Source organism: Galleria mellonella, unplaced genomic scaffold (genome assembly GCF_026898425.1).
Source record: "Galleria mellonella isolate WM207_F2 unplaced genomic scaffold, CSIRO_AGI_GalMel_v1 utg38, whole genome shotgun sequence".
Classification (NCBI taxonomy): domain Eukaryota; kingdom Metazoa; phylum Arthropoda; class Insecta; order Lepidoptera; family Pyralidae; genus Galleria; species Galleria mellonella.
Window position 1 is genome coordinate 9,929,898 of NW_026442090.1, and position 21,138 is coordinate 9,951,035.

General features: G+C 30.3%; 1 protein-coding gene and 1 long non-coding RNA gene across 2 annotated transcripts; one reads left to right on the top strand and one right to left on the bottom strand.

The window, feature by feature from the left end:
- The first annotated feature begins 3,708 nt into the window (after positions 1-3,708).
- On the top strand, positions 3,709-18,141 carry LOC113522502 (carbohydrate sulfotransferase 4-like). The gene is made up of 5 exons (XM_026908201.3): positions 3,709-4,861; positions 7,094-7,273; positions 8,337-8,553; positions 10,309-10,489; positions 10,862-18,141. The coding sequence occupies exons 1-4, from the start codon at positions 4,140-4,142 to the stop codon at positions 10,417-10,419; spliced, it is 1,230 nt and encodes a 409-aa protein (XP_026764002.2). The 5' UTR covers positions 3,709-4,139; the 3' UTR covers positions 10,420-10,489; positions 10,862-18,141.
- On the bottom strand, positions 16,969-20,923 carry LOC128201308 (uncharacterized). Its single transcript, XR_008253179.1, has 2 exons — positions 20,563-20,923; positions 16,969-18,893 (listed from the first exon to the last, which is right to left on the bottom strand). It is a non-coding gene; the product is annotated as an uncharacterized LOC128201308 (long non-coding RNA).
- Positions 20,924-21,138: the final 215 nt, after the last annotated feature.

Sequence of the window (21,138 nt, forward strand, 5' to 3'; positions counted from 1 at the left end):
AATAATAATAATAATTTTTAAATAGTACATGAATATGAAATTTTATAACGATTGGTTGAGCTGGAGCACCAGGAGGTAACAAACTCATTTTCACTTTTACAAAGTAAGGATAACATATATGACTATAAATCGACTATAAGTTTTCAATTTCTCTGTATTTTTTATGTGTAGCTAATGTTATGCGATATATTTTTTATGTAACCTCGAATGGCAAACAAACTGTCATGTTATGTCAACCAAGTTTACCACAAATTTGTTTTTGAGAATATTAGAATCCCCAGTTTGGTCCATTATACGGGCCTATTATGATGAATACTAGGATACAAATCGCCAGAGGTATGTGTTAGTACATACAATGTAGGGTACATATTTCGCAAACACATTGCGTGGTGACTTTGTGGTATATTCGTGGATATATGACTTAATAGGATATATGGATTATTAAATGTCAAAAATAATGGTATTACGTAGCACGATTGTTTTCTAATCATTAAATGGACTGATTGCACTATGTTCTGACAAATGGCGCCATTACCGGTCAAGTAATAAATATACAGAACTAAATCATAATAGTAATTTTAGTTCCTAATTCACTCTGCTGAGTCGGCACCATCGTTTGCTCGCTAGTCATTTTTATGTAATATAAAATATGTTAAGAATAAAGATTACGAGCAAATATTGTGCAATTTTTAGCTATCCTTGACTGTTAGACTGAGAGATACGTAGTTTTTTTTATCGGTGATAATGCAACAGTAACCACACTGCGTTAATGGTATACGCAGGCGGGGCACCAGTGATAGATGATAGATAACGTTGAAAGCAGGTCAGTTAGCCCATCGTGACGAATTCCACTAGAATTAACCACGATGGTTTTCAGGGGGAATCGCGTGGAGGTCGACCTGACGGTGTATTGCTAGCAATGGGTTAATTAGATCCCATTACTAACAATCCCTTTCCCCCCAGAGATACGTAGTTAGGTGCTGGTGTCCATACAAGCATGAATTTTATTTGGCAAAGCAGTTGTTCTGAGATATTCTGTCTAGAAGTATAGGATCTAGTATTACTTGTTTTAGCTTGATATTGATGTTGGACTGATTGAAATTGGTACAATATATACTTCTGTAAACAATATATCTTTAATAAATAAATAAATAAATACTAATACTGGCTGTAAAAGGAAGTTTGTTTGTTTTGTTGTTGTTGGTTCAGTTGTCAAAGCACCAAAGTACTTTAATCAATCGGCATGAAATTTTATATATACGTGGTATTGGGGCAGAGACTGAAGGACATATACTACTTTTTATTCATGTCAGTAACATATCCCAGCCGCACGGATAAAGTAGTGGATAAAAGTTAGTAATTAAAAAAATTAACAAATAATTTTAAAATTAAAGGAGTGTTTTTTACTTGGTGCAATAAAGTCTAAAATAAATAAATAAATGTTATAAAAATATCAATTTGACGTCAATAATTATTGGCCAATAAAAAACGACTGAGGTTTGAATCTGCGTCTAGAAATAAAAGGTACTAAAATTATATATATTCCAAATCACGCGTGGTACAAAGGAAGTATTTAAAATTGAAGGTTGTAACAACCCTGACCAAGTCGTAGATGAATTGTTTTTTTTTTGTAGACACACGCTGACGGCATTTGTAGGTACTTATTTATACAATTAATAAAATAATATGTTGTATAGGAAGTGATAAGATTACAAAATTACATAGATGATTAGTAAATATGTAATTAGTATTCGTAGTTTAACGGATTGTGTTTTTGAAGTACCTTTTTATCTATTCAAATTAGTAGGGTTGTGTCAACATTTTTTTTTTTTAATTACTGGTTATAGTAAGTTTAACTATCATACTAAATTGAACAGACCTTATACTGTGAGTACTTGATAACTGATAAATATACTTTTATTTGTGTTTTTATAAATATGTGTGTATTTTCATGACAAACACCCAGACTGATGCAAACTCATGAGCACAAAATATTTGTATTGTCCAGGGATTGAACCCCTAACCATCAGAAAGTGAGGCGGTGTGTTTATCAATAATAATATATATTTTATGTAAGAAATGCAATGAACACATTTTCATATAAGATTATTACACTTGTACTTATGCACGGAACCTTTCAGCGTATGGGTTCAACTCGCACTTGACCAATTTCTTATGTATTTACAACTAGTAAAAGTAAACAAGCTGGCAACCCACCTAACGGAAAGTGGTACTTAATCGCCGTCTGGGGGGGGGGGGGGGGGGTTGTTAATAATGCGGACTATCAGTTCCATTGCTAGCAATATCAGATCGACCTCCACGTGTTACCCCCTGGAAACCGTCGTACTGAATTCCAGGTGTTCCATCACGGTGTGCTAACTGACCTACCTTTTCATCTTTCGCTGATGCTATGCCAACGTAAACCATTAGCACAGGCTGCAATTATTATAGGCTACCATTCTATTATCATCCATTAAAAATCGCTGCCTATAAATATAAACAGCACTATGGATATCACAAAATACACTGTGACGCCGATGATATCCTTCATGCGTATAATGATAATAATGATAATTATTGAATACTAACTCCTTATTCATAAAGACGTCAAACCTCTCATAAATCATGTTTAGCTATTGACCTGATTTGTCCCTTTTTTATGCTAATTTACAACTTGAAACAAAGTGACAATACAGTGTAAAATTTTAAATCGGTATGTAAAAGGTTTTAAATTTTATGAATAAGGGCAAATGATGGTACAATTACGTTGTAATTTTCTATATGTTTTTTAATCTATGGTATCTTCATTTGAACTATTTACATTTGTTCAGTAATGATAATAATTGAACGATAAAGGACCCGTTATATATATTGAAATCAGATTGACCACCTCATAGTCCTTCTTGAAAATTAACGTGGTTAATTCCTGGGGAATTTGTCATGATGGGCCAACTGACTTGACTGCATCAGCACCTGATATCCCTCACTGGTTTTCCGCAATTATATTCCATTATTATAGGCTAGTGTGCCATAGCACCCTCATTTATAAAAAAAAAAAACCTGCTTTGCGAACACAAGTGGTATACGTTATATTAAATCTATGAGTTGGACAGAAGTGCCTGTACTCTAAGAATAAAGAAATCTTTGTACGTACCTATTCAAACGACCGTTCTCCCTCTGGATGGATATAATAGATAACGTTGTACATGTCGTATTGGCATTGGCCTTATATATAGGTACTTATCTTCAGCAATGCAACAGGATCTATTACATACATTCATGATATAATAAAACAAAATAATTGCATACTAATTATAAAAAAGTATTACATAAGTATGTGGCCATCGCTGTAAATCCTTGTCTTTAGTTGTATATTGACTGATGTTGTCGTGACGTTTAGTAATCAAATTAATAATGTACAGGATTATCTAATTTAAGCTGCCCTTGTAAGCATACCTTTGGCATATTATAACGAAAGTTATTTGGTAGGTAAATACTGAGTGAAAGAATTATGTATTCACCGACAGATATTTACTTACAGAATCTGAGTTATAAAATTTCTTATTTTTATTTGCATAGGTATTATAATAGTTAAACCAGATAGATATTTATTTAATTATCCAAGATAATATTTTATCAGTGAATACTTAGATACAAAGTACATTTAGTGAAGTGAATGGTTTCGTTTGAATTTCGCATCATTTATAAATAAGGTATTCGTTTTTGCAGACGTGTTTGCTACACGGTTTTATCCGATAAGCCAATATTAATTCTTTTTTAAATTTTATTTCGGTATAACATTCCATTACAGAAATATTGTATTAGGTATCTACAATATCCTTATTATCCAAATGTAATAAAAATTACTATTTTCTTGTCTATATAGTAGTTCATATTAATTTGCCTAGTGCTGAGTTTTGTATTTGACAGTCAGAATAAAAAAAAAATATTTTGACAACTCGTTCAATATGGCGGCGAAGGTGCAATGCGGTGTTTCCGCGGAAACGCGAAGCAAAAAATTATGATTCAAATTCCATCAAAAACTTTTAAAAAATGATAGTGAGTGCATCTTGGTAGTGCTCGTAATAAATGAATTATCCCATATTAACAGTGATTGTTTTAATCGTGTTTGTCTCGTAATGTTGCGGCGAGTCAATTTTTATTCAATATGTTTCGCGTTCGCTCTCAGTGTTCTCTTAATCCTAGCTGGAAGTCGGTATACAGATAACACAGTTTATCGTCCGTCCTCTGAGAGTCGCAGAAATATAAAAAATTTCTTAAAAATCGAGGATGGAGAAGACCATTTGCTGCCTATGCCTACAAACCAATATGACGGTTTAGCGGATACAGAGAGATTATTAGAGAATACTCGCAACAAAATTAAAACAGACCTCATGAATTACAATTTTACTTATTCTGGTGTACAAAAAATAGAAGATTTACTTATGGAGCATAATGGACAACCTTTGAGAAGTCTAATTATATCAACATGGAGATCAGGAACTACTTTCCTTGGAGAAGTATTGAATGCAATGCCGGGTAACTTCTATCATTATGAACCTCTTTTAAACTATGAGATTATACAAATAAGAGGCCCTCCTCATGCTGCTAAAGCTCTGAGCACTATCAAGAATATGTTGAAATGTAACTATGATGACATGGAAGACTATTTTAAGTTTGGGAAAGGGCATGTTTTTCAATTCAGCCATAATACAAGACTATGGGGCCACTGTAAACATAAGAGAGAGCTGTGTTTAGACTCAGAATTCACAGGAAAGTTTTGTAAGCTGTTTCCATTCCAGAGCATGAAAGTTGTGCGTTTGCGATTACGGCTCATTGAAGAGATATTAGAGGATAAAGAGTGAGTTTTTTATAAGATTTGTTTCAATTTTTAATAATATATTTTATTTTGACTTTTGTTTAAATAGAAATAAAAAACTTATTTTGATTTTTATACACACTCACCATAATGAGTGCAATGAGATATAGGAATGAAGTGGAATCTATTCATATCAGCATTTAACTATTCATTGCTGTACATAAGTCTCTCACTTGGGGGATTTTACCAGCAGTTGCCATGCTTGGCGGGTGGTTTGGCAACCACAGTTTTTTTTAATAGATGATAATGGAATGGTAACCCTGCCTGCGCTATCGGTATATACTGGTGGGGCACCAGTGAGGGATGATAGGTAAGAATGAAAATGCAGGTCAGTTAGTCCACTGTGATGAATCTAACAATAAATCAATCGCAATGGTTTCCAGGGGGAATCACGAGGAGGTTGACCTGACAGGATATATTGCTAACAATGGGGCTAACTAATCTCTATTACTAACAATCCCTTCTCCCCCCTGGCAATCACAGGCTTTGGAAATGTTAAGAGAGATCCTGCTGCCCATCCCTCACCATTCCTTAATCTCTTACGACACCCATGAGAAAAGAAGGGGTGGCCTATTCTATGCTGGGCCCACACAGCCATACTGTATACTGTTTTGTATTGTTATGGGTTCCATGTTATTCTGCTGTCATTATAACTAATAAATGATTCAGCCGGGGAGAGAATAGCACAGATTTATCATTCCATTAGTATAATGTTTATTAATTTTTTACTTATTAATAATACAATTTATTTTATTGGTTAAAATACGGTCCATCTGTGTACTAACCATCCAGCTAATTAAATGTCATTGACTTTTTTATGCAACATCTAATTGTAAGTGAGCTGATGACTTTCTGATGAAAAGAGATTATTAGTAGAGGTATGAGGTCACTGACCTAATTACTAGTAATAGATCCTATTAGGTCAACCTTTATACTGTTCTTTTGTTTGTCATACTGTCTACTGGAAAATATGATGATTTTTAATGTGATCATAACTATCAATAATTTTTGATAAATTCATAACAATTCATAACTTATCTGCTTTCATCTTCGCTTATTACATCTCACTGGTTTCATCTCACACATTCCATCAGTGTATAGCAATAAGTCTGTGGGAGAGCCCTATGTTAGGCAGTGGACAGATAACAGCTGATATGATGATGCTGATAATGATGCCAATAGCACTGGTTATCTTGATTGAAAATGATGACTGTTGAAGCATTAGTATACTCAAACTATGGTAACATTCATACAATGATATTCCTAAGTACTAAAATGTTATCCCTCCATACTCTGTAATTTCACTGCCATATCCCATCATTCCAAATATCCAACAAGACGTACATTGTTATACATAATCCTTATTTATAACAAGTTATTGTCCTAAATTAACAGTATTATTGTATATTTTCAAACTTATATTTAACATAGTAATGATGATACTTATATTTATTTATACCTTTATTTACTTGTTGTCCTTGTTTAATTTTGCTACTAGATAATTATTACTAGTCACTTTATTTTAATTAATTTGTACTTTGAGAAGTTATTACATATTAATGAATATTTGTTTACTTGTTTTTATTATAGACAACTCCTTGTTGACTCTATAAGAATATTTAATTTGAATTAAGTCTATTAATAGTAAATTAATGTCTGAAGTAATGTGGAGGTACCATTAACCCTTTTTGTCTACTGTTTCATCTTAATAATTCCCTAACATCTCATTACTGGACATGATTCTCTCTCAAAAAGTGGAGAATATTAATTTACTGTTACCATACTGGCCACATGACTTGCTATAGGGTTCTATTTCAAATTTTCTATCTCTTGTACTTGTTTGTTGTGCAGTGTACTCTGTGTTGATACTTATAACATCATGGGATGGGGAGAAAGGTGTTTTTAGTAATGGGGTCTAACTGCCTCATTATTAGCAATGTACCCTATTAGGTCCACTTCCATGCTGTTCCATTTACAAATGATTGTAGTTAATTATTATTCAATTTTTCATGATGGACCAATTAAACTGTTTCATCCTTACTTTCATTCCCCATTGGTGTATGTCACCAATATTTGTATATTGATAGTGTAGTGAAGTTACTATTTCATTTCTATCAAATAAAAAAAGAAACATTATGGGGATAAAAGTATTGGATTACATTATTATTCCGTCATTATTATATGTAATACTTAAATATTTGTCTCCAATTCCAGACTTAATGTTAAAGTAATATTATTAATCCGAGACCCTCGTGGTGTGATGCAGTCAAGACAACATCGTGATTTCTGTCAGCCTGCTCCAGACTGTTGGCGGCCTGAGCTACTATGTGCTGACATGATTAGCGACTATGTAGCTGCTGCGAGGCTGCTTCCGAAATATCCTGATAGGCTAACGTAAGTTGTTTATGTTTTTCATCAGAAATAATAAATTGTATTTGAATCAATTATACAGGATGGCCAAAACAAGCAAATAAAAGGTTTCTTTGTTCAGATCAATTTTGATATTAATGAATAGTAATTATTAAGGTTAGGAGATGGAATTGCAGATTCAGTTACAGTGACCCAAAAAACATATACCTTTTATTTTATTTTCAATACCATAGGTCTTGGGAGACATCCCGTCAACATAGTTCTATACATATATATATATATATATATATATATATATATATATATATATATATATATATATATATATATATATATATATATATATATATATATATATATATATATATATATATATATATATATCATCGTATTCGGTTCAATTATTTCGGTGACGGTGAGATGAAGTTACTAGCATACATACCTGTCATACATACGTATCTGTCACGCCTGTTGCCTATTAGGTATCATACCGTTTACAGGTTCTATATCAGAAAAGTACAAAGAAATCTAGTGTTTTTGTCTTGCTCTATCATAGCGCTATATCTCGGCAACTACTAATCGTATTTATCGATTTGAAATTTTGAACAGTTTAGGATATTGTTGGCCCGCATATATTGCACTGGAAATAATTGAGCTAAACTCACACTTGACTGGTTTTATTTGTTAAAGTGCTTTTTCGATACAGATAAGATAAACGTTTTTATTATCGTAACTCTAAATTTTCCACATAAACTGACGATTCTATCCTACTACTAGTAACCCCGCCCGGTTTCACACGGACAGATAGAATTTTCTAAAACAATATATAGCCTATGTTAGTCCTCCATCGTGATGGATTCATCGAGAATTAATTTCCAGAAGGAACTACGTAAAGGTCGACCTGATAAAATATATTGCTACCAATGGGCTATCAAGCCCCCATTATTAACAATCTATTCACCCCAGTATTCTATGGTACCCACCCCAGGATACGAGTAATAGTCTTTTGAATACGCTTATAGTATCTAGTTTTATTTTATTGAACCTATAATTGTGTACGTTATAATGTACTGTTGGACGTTTCTAGGGTACTGAGGTATGAGGAGCTGGCATTAAATCCCAACATCACCTCATACAAACTGCTCAAGTTCCTAGGGCTGAGCGTGACTCCGTCAATAGAAGAATTCCTACACTCCCACACCAATGTCGAATCTGGTGGTGTAAGCTCCACCTTCAGGGTCTCACGCGATGTGCCTTTCAAATGGAAAAATGTTTTGGACTATAATTATGTTGAAGAGATACAGGTAAGTCGTTCTCTACTGTTGTAAATTATTTTTTAAATGGTCTTTATATTGAATTAACATATTATAATAAAGATGTCGAATAATTATTTGAGAAAATATAGATCATATTTTGTTTGTCTAGTTTGCCGATCAACCATAGTCAAGTCTCTCCATGACTTTCCATAAGTTTAGAAATAATAAAGACATGCAGTCATAATATGCTGGCTGGGTCATAATTTAAAATTATGTGCATGTAGTTTATATGCACTCAAGCATATAATGCGTTGTGTTACGATGCAATTCGTCGTAAGTACGCGAGGCATACAGTAGGTTTTAATGCCTGTGATATCTAATCTAGTTACTATAAATAGATTTATCCAAATGCCATTATTACATAGAACATCCTCTTTTTGCATTGCATTGATAGATAGATGTGTCAATCATTATGATGCCTTTTTCGCGTCGTTTTATATTATTTATTATATAGTCTCTGAATTGATTGAGCTAACTTATTGGGATTTAAAATTATTCTCTTTATATGGACTAGCATGCTTTTGATTTTTGTTACATCTGTGCCTCTAGTGAGAAAGGGTATAACTCAAGTTATAGCCTTTTTCTTTTTTAGGCTACTTTAAATAAGCAAATTTTTCTCTTTCGAACGGTATAAGAATCGTAACGATATCTTTAAAAACAATAGAGATAGTAAACATGTAAAAGGCTACAATTAACAAAATATTTGTGGTAAAAAAGTCATAATTAGAAATAAAACTACAATATTTTACAAAAAATATTTTTGTAAAATGAATCAGTTCGATTTGAACCCTTTTACACCATTAAATAGCGATTATTTTTTATAGCGTAAAATACACAATCATTGTTTTTCTTCAATACTTCAATAAAATAGTTTTAATTCAACTTAAAACTATTTTCACATGATAATTTTAATATTTTTGTTAAGTGTGATTAGGTATAATAGAATTATTTTTAAAACTATAGGTTTTACACAAAAACCGACAATTTCATAAGAAAGAGGAGAAAAAATTAACTTGTTCAATTAGCAAATAATAAAAGCAGCAGAATTTTTTTTCTTTATTTAAAATAGTTTTTTGGCTCTCCTGAAAAGTGACCATTTTGAATTGAACTCTTTCTCACTAGAGGCACAGATATATGGTGGCATGTTAATGCTACTACATATTTTAAATGAAGAGAGCTTGAATTGTATGATTTAATTATGACAAAATATGATACCGTAATATGATGTTAAAAAATCAAAACAGTGTTTTTTGGTATGCTTTGGAAGCAAATGAAAAAAGACCGATGCAGTGTATTGGAATTTGAATTAAATGGGTATGGGTAATAATTAAAAATCGAATTAAAAAAGGTAAAAATAACTACCTACAAACATACATATAGGTTGTTACTACTTATATTCTGAATAAAAGCCTAACTAAATAAATTATAAATTAGACTAATTTTAATTAATAAAATATTATATATAAAATATTTCATGTCATAAAATGTTTCATGCCAGGGAGGGGTCCTGGTGCCTTGTGATACGGGTTCTTTGAATACCCAGTTCAGGCACCAGTTCTCTATAACTTTGATGTATCTATGGTATTATTTTAAATGTTTCATTGTACTCAAAAAAATTGTGAGATAAATAAATAAACATTATTATATTATGAAGTTGTGAAATGAGAAATAATTTCACGCTTTTGACGCGGTTCAATTTTATACATATACAAACCAATTTTTTTTTTTTTTTTATATTTTTAGATGTTGTGCAAGGAAGCAATGGACTTATGGGGTTACGAGTTGGCTCAAAATGCTTCACAGATGGCTAGCAAAGAGTTCAACCCTTTAAAATCATATGTAATCACCCAGTGACATCACGTTCTGCGGAGACAAATTTTATACAATCGCAACGAAAATATGCGCTAATGCAATACGCATTATGGTATGTGTAAATATTTTTACTAGTTTCCTTTGTTAGAATTTTACTATAACAATTTAAAATACTTCTTCCGAAAAATATCATATACCTTAGTGTTAAAATTAATATGGAACTAATATCAAATTTAAACCATTTGATTGCAAAGTGAATTATCAAAATCGGTTCAGATTTAGCTATTATCTCGTTACATAATCACAAAATATTCTAGGCATATTAAGAGTCCTTTCAATTTTGAAATCTCTTAAAAGTAAAACAAACTTCAATTCCTCCTTGTTTGAAATTTGACATTAACTCGACAGAAGACTGTTTTTCAATGAAGACCATTCTTTTTGGAATGTGTAATACAAAAAATATTGTATTGTGTTATTGTTTCAGATGTTCCATAGTCTTGTTTTACACCATTGAAGATTTTTTAGCTTGTACATAGATTAAGCGTTGCTATTGCAAGAATTGAGACACAGTACTTCCTGGACAGAATTTAAGTATAATTTTTTTTTCAGATTCAACGTAAATTAATTTTCGATTACATTATCTATGAGTAATTTTTGGAAATCACTGCAAATTATTATGTATTTGAAAAGTAATAATGATTACAAGTTAGTTATTACTTACAAATATGACTAGTAAGAGAGAACTCAACTTTGTCACTAAATGAATAAATAGGTCTGCATATCCATAATAAATATTTACTTCTATTCTTACATCTATTATTACTTTGAACGATTGCAGTAATTTTCATGAAACTCGATAATGTTTGGATATGTTTATTTATATTTTGAGCCTAAAAATATGCTAATTAAGGTTCGCAATAACTTCATGTTTTAAGGCTAGCAATTTATTTCAACTATTAACTTTATTTGAATGTTTCTGAAGACTGATCACATCTCCAGTTTTATCATTATTCTTCCATTAATGTTTTAAAGTATTCCAATAATCAATAAACGCTCTATTATGTCAGTTGAATCGTACGAGATGACGTTGTGCATTGCACCGGGGGTGTATTAATATATCATTGTAAAAGATGGACCATTAGTTAGGGTAAACACGGGAATTGTTTGAAATACTAAAACGAATTTATGCAATTCCCATTTTTATCGCAAGCGTTATAATTGTTAAGCTTAGGCATTTAATATTTTAGCACTCACGGAATTGACGAGTTGTTAATGCTTCCATTGTACACGTGATTGTATAATGCGATGTAAATAAGAATAAGAATCACAAATAACTTTGGCCAAACAACTGTCATTTGTTATATTTTGCTAGGAAAATTATTTGCCATAGTTATCATTGTTTATTAATTAATTATCTAAGTCTTTATAAATTATTTTAATAGTTACGACGTCACAATATGGCGGAAAGTCAATTCTATTCTTATTTTGATCGTACTATTCGTACATTATTATCGGCAGGATCTAACCGTATTATTCACAAAATGTTAAACGTATAACAAACCTATTTCGTCTACTTAAATATTATGTCTCTTTCTAATTAAATTCTTTAATTTGAATAAGTTTTTTTATACATTCATAAAAATACGCTTGTTGGATGTTTGATTTTTTGAACAATACGGTAAGTGTATACCAAGTGGATTGAATATTTACTTAATCGATAACATATATATGTAATATAATGTCTAATTTCGAGGTAAAGAAAATAACACCATATTATTTACGTGCTCAGGGATCTTAATCGTACAATATTGGTTTCAAATTTTTTGCCAGATAACTTATTTTATGTTTTATAAGAGACGGAAATTAACACGATTGTTTAGGTAAAATGGTTATCTCTTATAAAATATTTCATACATTCATTCAGCGCAAAAGTCTAAAAGTTAATATAAACTTATTGTTGTTATTGAGATCTTGTTCTGTTAGTATCTTTGTCTAGATCACCTCGACACCTGTATTCTGGCAATAGTATGAAATTGGTACTAATGCCAATTTCGTACCCGCATGAAAATATCACGAGTATTAGAAACGTTGTGTGTTATCCATGGTGTTATTTATATACTTTGTCTTAATTTTAATCTAATGGGCTTGTTTGCCATTCTAAATTACTAAACATCTTTTCACTTGGTATATGGAGAAGTCAGTAGAGTTCGTATATAACATACAATTTTGGCTATTAGCAAATGCTATCGTAGTATAATTGATTGAGGTGCTACATATGCACTTTAGCCATCCAAATATCTAATCGACACATTAATACGAGTACAGGCCTAATTTTAGATAGGTTACAGAATTCGAAGCTATTGCTCGATTTTGCACTAATTGACATTGGGAGAAGGGAATGATAAAATAGATACTTATTTAGCTTTAGTTATCATACAATACATACAAAATTGTATGGGCTCATATTTATGTTAAGATTCAAATGTAAGTAAGAGTATTATTTATGTTTTCGCCACTCCATCAGTTTTAATAATTTTTAAGACCGCACGACATATTATGGTCTGCGAGTTTCTAATTGCTATATTACATAATCGGCCTTAACGTTTATGATTTATACATTAAAAAAAAAAAATATCACAGGGAAAATGAATAGCGAATTTCAAATGTAAAACGGGGAGCATAGAAGCAAATATTGTTTAATGAATGTTTTGTCGGCTTAAACGAAACACCAAACCAAACACCAATTTATAAATACAACATACTCCATAAAAAATAGGATTAATTATTGTATCATTTAAAATAAATGTCCTAATAATATAAAATAGTTTGTATCGGTAATAAACATGTACATGTTAGTACGGAGAAGAGTTAGGCAAATTGTTATATTTCCGTCCATGTTAAATACGATCCGCGATATATAATATCTGAATATCGTGATACGCGACATGTTCCTGATGTATTTTTTTTTATATGTGAAGCGCACATGACAACACCTACAGCGTTTAGTACAAGCACAATTTATATGATTTCCGAATACATATTTTTCTAGTATACAGATTTTAATAGAAATCACTAACATCCTGTGAATCCATGTGTCATCCAAAGCAGTATACTATTAGTGCAACTAAAGATTCTTTTTCCAAAGACACGTGGGTCGAAAACGATAAAAGATTTTGAACCTTCCATACTGACACGATACGTTCGATTATTAAGTTAATAAAAAAGCCTCTTCTATTTCTTTAGAAGAGGGAATGTTAATTTTCGTTGATAGAACATGGTAATAAAAGAATGTTAATAACTTCAGTTTCACCCCGCACATAAGATTACATACATATTTGAATAAATTCTAATAAATTAGTATAGTTTAATGACCACACAATAATATGTATATCGAAATATTATAAAGCATACAAGATTACAAACGACCTAACATGTCCCATTACAATGGCATACATAATGCAGTACTAAATTCATCACGTCATTTGTGGTAAGAAATAGGCTGTAGGTGTTCTGTCTAAAGTTACAATAAGGGCGGATTATGGAGACAATTGCCTTAGCATTCATTATAAAAACAAGTTTTATAAACATTGAATGTTTTAATATCTACCATAATACATGGTTAAATTGAGCTTAAAACTGCAATTTGAGATTAGATATAAGGTAAACTTCCGCACAAGGGTGAGATGACATTCAAAGTTATATATTAAATAGTTATATAATCTGTATATAATAATACGAAACTGTTTTTCATAGCAATTATTGAATAATACTTGCTTCGCAATAATAAATATGTATAATATTTGAAAGTCAATTCATGCTCAGTAAGGGTCAGTTATCATATCGCGCCGGTAAGTATATGTCTACAAGCGTATACGTGAATGTATTGAAAATTGAATGCCTCATATTGATATGAAATCCGTATTGTTTTCAATTATTACTGCCAATGACAAATTATTCACTAAATAGGAACATTATTGTTTTTTTTTTTAAATGTCATACAATCTCCCCTATGGCTTTGTTTTTAAGCTAGGATTATATTATTTTTTTATTATATATCTCTCAAGTACAGATATTGTCTAGTTAAAATTTTATTACATCAATACCTAGTAACAGTAAAACCTGTCTAATTTATTGCCATTTATATGTGACACGTATACCACAGAGTGGAAAGAAATAGTGCCTAAATCAAAACATTGAATAGAAGGTTCACTATATTGTATATGTTTATCAGATATACTTATCAAATGTCGCCCGTGATAACGTCCACATGAAGTTTATAATAATACACCTGACGCCCTTCACTGGGCTTACGAACTACCTGCTCTTTGTTAATTCATTTTAATTGTTTTAGCAGTACAATAACAAATTACAATACCCCTTGGGCCGAATATATTTTGTTTTTTTTTTCTTCTATATGTCTACAATTGTAATGAATACGTATAGATAATACGCGATTGTATGTTCAGATTAAAAAAAAATGTAGTCATAATATTATGTTTTTTATAACTCATGTAGATTCCTATTTTATTTTATGATAATAATCTAAACATTTTATTAAGTAAATATAGGAAACATACTTGGAATATATTTCATTTCCTACAAAGATAAATGATAAGCAAAAAATTTACTATTAATAGAAGAAAAGATGGAACGGAAGATATTTTATTGTAATACCATATTATAAAGATCAAAACTATATTTTATTTTTATTTGTAGTTTGTTTGTTTATAATACTTAATTGTACAGTAAAGTCCTAAATTATAAGATACACATTTCTTAAGAAAAGAATGAGTACAATGGCGGGCTTCTCCTATAAAAGGGATTTCTTCCAGTCAACCTTTGAATGTTTGATAGAAATTGTAAATTGGTAGTAACAAAAAAAAAAAAAAATAGTTAATTAAAAATATAGAGAAAAGGTGTTACAGTTACAACACGTTTGGAACATTTTAATTTCATATCGTACGGGGCATTCGTATTTCTTATTATTAAGTAGCCTAATAATAATTCTAACCAATGGAACTATTAATGTAGTGAGAAATTAAGTGCACTTGATTATAAGGTAGATAGTAGGGATAATTGGTAAAAACGATAATATAAATATTTAAATCTTTGAATGTATTAATTTCCGCGAACCTTCCAGTGGCGTTTTGTTTTTGTAGTGTAACTTACTCAATATTAACATTTGAGTCACATTCTCGTGACTATAAAATTATATTATGTAATTAGTAGGTTAACGTGTTTTAAATTATTCTCATGGTATTGTATAGTGACAGTTCCATGGATACGATATATCGATTATATGTTATTATTCAACATTTATACAATGTAATCTTTAATTTATAATCATAAACTTTCGTCTACTCATTTATATAGTTGAGTCATGAAAAATATATCATAATTTGGACTTTGTCTCTCTTTATACACTAGTTAGTCTAACGTAATTATACAAAAATGCTATTTACACATTAACGCAACATGGTAACTACCATAGACTATTGTTATTGCTTTTAAATAATCCTCAATATTAAAAATACTAGCATTTTATAACATATACCATATCTATAGTCATCTGTCTATGAATATTGTGATTATTCTCATAATAATTAACACATGTAACAATCTCTTATGTATTTGCATCAAAGAACGTATTATTCTATGGCCTTAATAAAATAAAAAAGATTTACTTATTTTGGACTAATGGATCATTAATGAAATTGTCGTTAACTTATAACCTCTTTGTATATAAACACTAATATTAGTGATAGATTTATTTGGTATACGCATTTAAAATTGAACGTATCTAGTCCCAATTTTTCCTTTTGAAACCTCGAATGGAATACACTTGTTTATTCTATATACCTTTATACGTAAATATGAAAGGCTCAATGTACTTTACTGTGTATAATTTTGAAAAATACTCTCTAGTCATTCGAACAAAATACAACTGTGTTGCATTAGTGTGTAAGAATACAATGAAAAGCTTACAATATAAACATATGTCAATAAAGCCATCAATTATTAATTAAGATAACATGCTTCCTGATAGATCGGACAATATAATATATTCAGTTATGCCTTAAAATAATACTGGTAGTGATATAGATAAGATTTATTATTGAATTGCATGTTAGTTATACATACATAATAATTATTTATACGTACTGGTGGCTGGCTGGACCCAGTGTAGATTTTTTATCATATCATAGCATATCATAAGATATACACTATTATAAGGTGTTTATTAAAAGCGTTATATTAATATAAAAAGTGCCAGACGATCCTAATCGTAGGATTCCTGTACTGAAATCATAAACCAGACAACGAACGTTTGGGGGACAATACTGCACGAATTCTGGTAATTGCAATAATCAAACTAAACGTTATGGGATTGGCATAAGGTTGTTAATTAATGAAAGGCGATTCTTGCACTCGCCAGAACACGAACTCTGATCACCCAAAGTAATTATTTCCAGTTTCCAATAAATATGTTGTCTATTATGAGATGTGATTTAACTCGAAGAGGGCGTCCATTAATTATGTGGCTTTAAATTTACATGGGTTAAAAGGAGGGAAAACAAAGAAAATCGCATATCAACTTTTGTTTTCCTTTTATTTCACTGAAATAAGCACAATACATCAACATATCAAATAAGTTTAACAGAATAGAATACATTATTTGTTTTATTATAGGTGACACAATGTTCTTATTTGAAAAGTAAATAGATCCGTATTCAGCTAATAAAATAGCTAAGCAAGCAAATTATTTAATTAGTATTTAATGTTTCCATATTATGTCATTAATTATAATTAAAAATAGTGGCATTATAAAGATATGACTACAAAAAACATGATCTCATATTCTCAAAGTTGTTTATTTATCAACTAATTAAAAATTTTACATAAGAGGGAAAGGGTTCTCTTATCGGTAATAAATTTCACCAATATGGAGCGTAGGACGAGAAGAACGTAATTAATAGACGTCCACTAATCTGATTCAAATATCGATCACTAATAAGAAGATTTACATCCATCTTAAAATCGCAATGATGTTTAAAAAATCTCTAGGTTTTGGTAAGAACAAATATTTCAATAGTTCGCCAAAGAATTGAAAAATTTTGATGACAGTATCAAAAACGCCCTCTACTGAGAGGATGTTTTGTAAACGCTAATTATGTCTTGTTGTTACTGATCGAAGATTTGAAATGTATTATTTATCAGTATTCTATGTCCTGCTATTGCAATTGCGAATATGTTATTTGCAATGTTGTACTCGTAACTTCCATACATTGAACTGTTGTGTATACAAATTTTATATAGCTTTATTTTGTGCTATGTGATATTTTGGCTAATGTTTTGTTACAAAAAAAAATATATTTTAATTGTGTTATCAATCGTCAATTATTTTCTTATATTTTATTTGTAAGTAGATATAGGTTATAGAATGTTTATTTTGAAATACCTAAAATTATGTCAGTGTTGATGGTGACATATACGCCATAACAATAACGAATAAACTTATTAGTAACAAAGTTACTGTTAAGGCCTTTATTATTTACAAGATTTCTAAGCAATATCTAAACGCATTGGCCCATAAACGAATGAAGTGGTAGAATTTAAGGGTAGCCTTACTAGTATAAGAGTTACGATTGACCTAAAAAGAATGTTGAAATTTTACTTAGTAGATCATAGCACAGCCACCGTTATTATTGCAAACATTGTATCATCATTTTTTATTTGAAGTTAAATAAAGTTAAAATAAATAAATTGCCTTATTAATGTAAAAGTTTGTACCTAAATCCTAGTCATTTGAATATATGTTACGTTACTGCTGATTTGAATGAAATTTCGTTCCCAGACTAAACCGATACCGATACTAGGATAGGATTACATTGTAATAACAGTAAACTATTATAATAAATTATTATTTTATTTTATTTTTTGCGCACTAAAATTAGGTGCAAAGGGTTAATAACAACTTAAAATACGCAGTATTTAAGATTATATTTTCCAAAAGCAATCTAACAGACAAACTGGATTTCTTATTTTACCTAAATGCAAATATGAATCAGAATTAAAATAACGTACCGTAGGTAGGCTACGGTATATAAATATAAATCTGGTGGTTTAGTATTTGTTCTTTAAAAATGCTAGAGGACATGAATGAAAAGGCAGAGGCCATAACACAGATCTAATTTATTTTAGTATCAACTAGTACCTATACATTTTTAGAAACTATAACCACATTGTATTACTACTTTAATACTCTTGCTGTACTGTATATACTGTAGTATTCGACAGTCCCATGTAGACCAACTAAGTAGAAATAAGGTATACTTAAATATATTTTTAATAAATCTTTACAAATATTGCGAACCCAACAACAATAAAAATACATACGAACATCGTCATAATAGACATATTAAAGATGTTCCTTACAATACTAGAGTAATCTGGAGCAGAATTGGTTGTATACGATGTTTCGATATTTCCTCCCGCTGGCAGCTTAGACTGAAATGCTGACAAAAAAAGATTGGAAGATTAATAAAGATTTAGAATCCATAATTTAAACATAAATTTCGATAAAACAAAAGTCATGCCATTCATAATAGAAATAGGCATTAAAAATAAAATTCTTCTATTCGAATGTTTATCTAAAACGTGTCCCGAATATCTCTTTTTTACGAAATTAAACCTAGGCTTTATATAATTTCAAAAATTCGACATTACCATTCCATTATCATCCATTAAAAAAAACATCTAACCTATTGTGGCTATGCCCAATCATAGACTAATTATATGAAAGATAGTACAGATACACGCAAAGTATTTTTAATAAAAAAAATATATAAATTAAAATACAGTTATATAGTTCAATCAAAATTATAATAAATTACCAAAATATATTCTAAATGAACAAGACAAACGTAAATTTTGGAATGATCTAAGGAAGTATATAAACAAAACCTATAACATGGAGAAGTTTTATAGCAAGCTCTGACGATGCTAATATGCGGGAAACTTAAGTGCTTTGAGATATGCAATAAACATACTGCATTACTTAGTAATTACATATCAAGGTAATGCCATCTATGGTAGGAGGCGGGAGATGATTGTTAATGGTACAGAAGTGTCTAGCTGTCCTATTACTAGCAATATTTATCTGGGCGATCTTTACACAGTTTGTAATTATAGTAATAAATTTTTGATGAATTCGTTCAGATAGGCCATTGGAATAATATCTACAATTGTAACAACTGACGGACCCTCAAGATACAAGCAAACATCTGGAGGCACAAAAGAAAATCAGAAAATTTCATTTTCAAAATTAGCCTAATCAAACCCTATATTTCTGGACCCTTCATTTAACTACAAAAAATCGGAGATAAAAGACAAAGTTTTGGCATCTTTACATTTGTTGCTAAACATAAGTCTCTCTCAAAGATTACTAACACTGTAAATGTTAAAGTTACTTTGTTACCACTTAGCTAGTATAGTATTATATTTTATTTATTTATTTATTCATTATTGCACAATAAAATTGTACAAATGGCGAGCTTAATGCCATATGGTATTCTCTACCAACTAACCATTGGATAAAAACAGAAAACGTATGAAGGGCAGATGTGGTGAAAAATATGTGACAATTATAGTAACACATTAAGGCAGTACACAATATAAATATAATATACATATAAGAAATGCACATATAATACATAAACATTACTTTTAATATATATGGATAAACTAATACATATGAATTATATATATATATATATATATATATATATATATATATATATATATATATATATATATATATATATATATATATATATATATATATATATATACATAAAATAACGATAAGCATTATGAGATATAATAACTATTGAGTAACCTGTAACTAGAGCTGGTTTTGTTGACTCAACAATTAATTAAAAAGTTATTTTATCTGTGACTTAGCGCTTTAACAGCTCAATCAATCACTATGAAATTTGGTAAGGAATAAAGACAGATAAGCTACTTTTTATCCCTGTCAGTGAACATATTCCGGTCACATAGATGAATTCGCGGGTAAAAGCTAGTCGTTGTATAAAAAATGGCTCTGCCACTTGCATTTACTGACTCGCTGCCACACATAAGGTTGAAATATTTAAAACAAATTAAAAACGGCATATAACTAACCGTCATTAGCGATTATCACCAAAATAAGAACCAGTTGGAGTCTCTTCATTGTTATTAATGTCAGCTAATACAATATACCAGTTGCGGTATGGAGCTTTGATAATATTATGATATTGGCACTATAGTTTTATCATTTTTATTAAGTTTATCAGGTGTTTGTTAATAAACCTTTAGTCAATAATCCAACGTAGAGTAAAAGTGGACTAGATACTGCACTTTAGGTATTTCTTTAAATATTTATTAATATTATAAATTTCGCAATATTTTTCCAAAAAAAACCCTAGTATAGTTACACATTATTATTTATCTAAGCACGTGTTAATTTGGATATAATTTTCCTTATGTTTTAAAAATAATCATAATAACGACAACCAAATCCTTATAAACTTATAACCAATGTAGAATGGAGTAATAGGTAACTACATCTATCTATCTATCTATTTAAGAGCAGCGCTCTTGTCGGTGGAGCTCTTGCCACTCACTACGATTTTCAGCGAGTCTTCACCTCTTGATACGACACGACACCAACTCCTTCCTTGATCTGCCTGATGTAACTATGTCTCGGTCTCCCTCTCC

What these genes read in the sequence shown, in the direction of transcription:
- LOC113522502 (XM_026908201.3), top strand. Translation starts at nt 4,140, where the DNA reads ATGTTGCGGCGAGTCAATTTTTATTCAATATGTTTCGCGTTCGCTCTC. An exon ending in AAATATCCTGATAGGCTAAC is followed by an intron (nt 7,274 to 8,336) that starts GTAAGTTGTTTA and finishes GGACGTTTCTAG; the next exon opens with GGTACTGAGGTATGAGGAGC. An exon ending in ATTATGTTGAAGAGATACAG is followed by an intron (nt 8,554 to 10,308) that starts GTAAGTCGTTCT and finishes TTATATTTTTAG; the next exon opens with ATGTTGTGCAAGGAAGCAAT.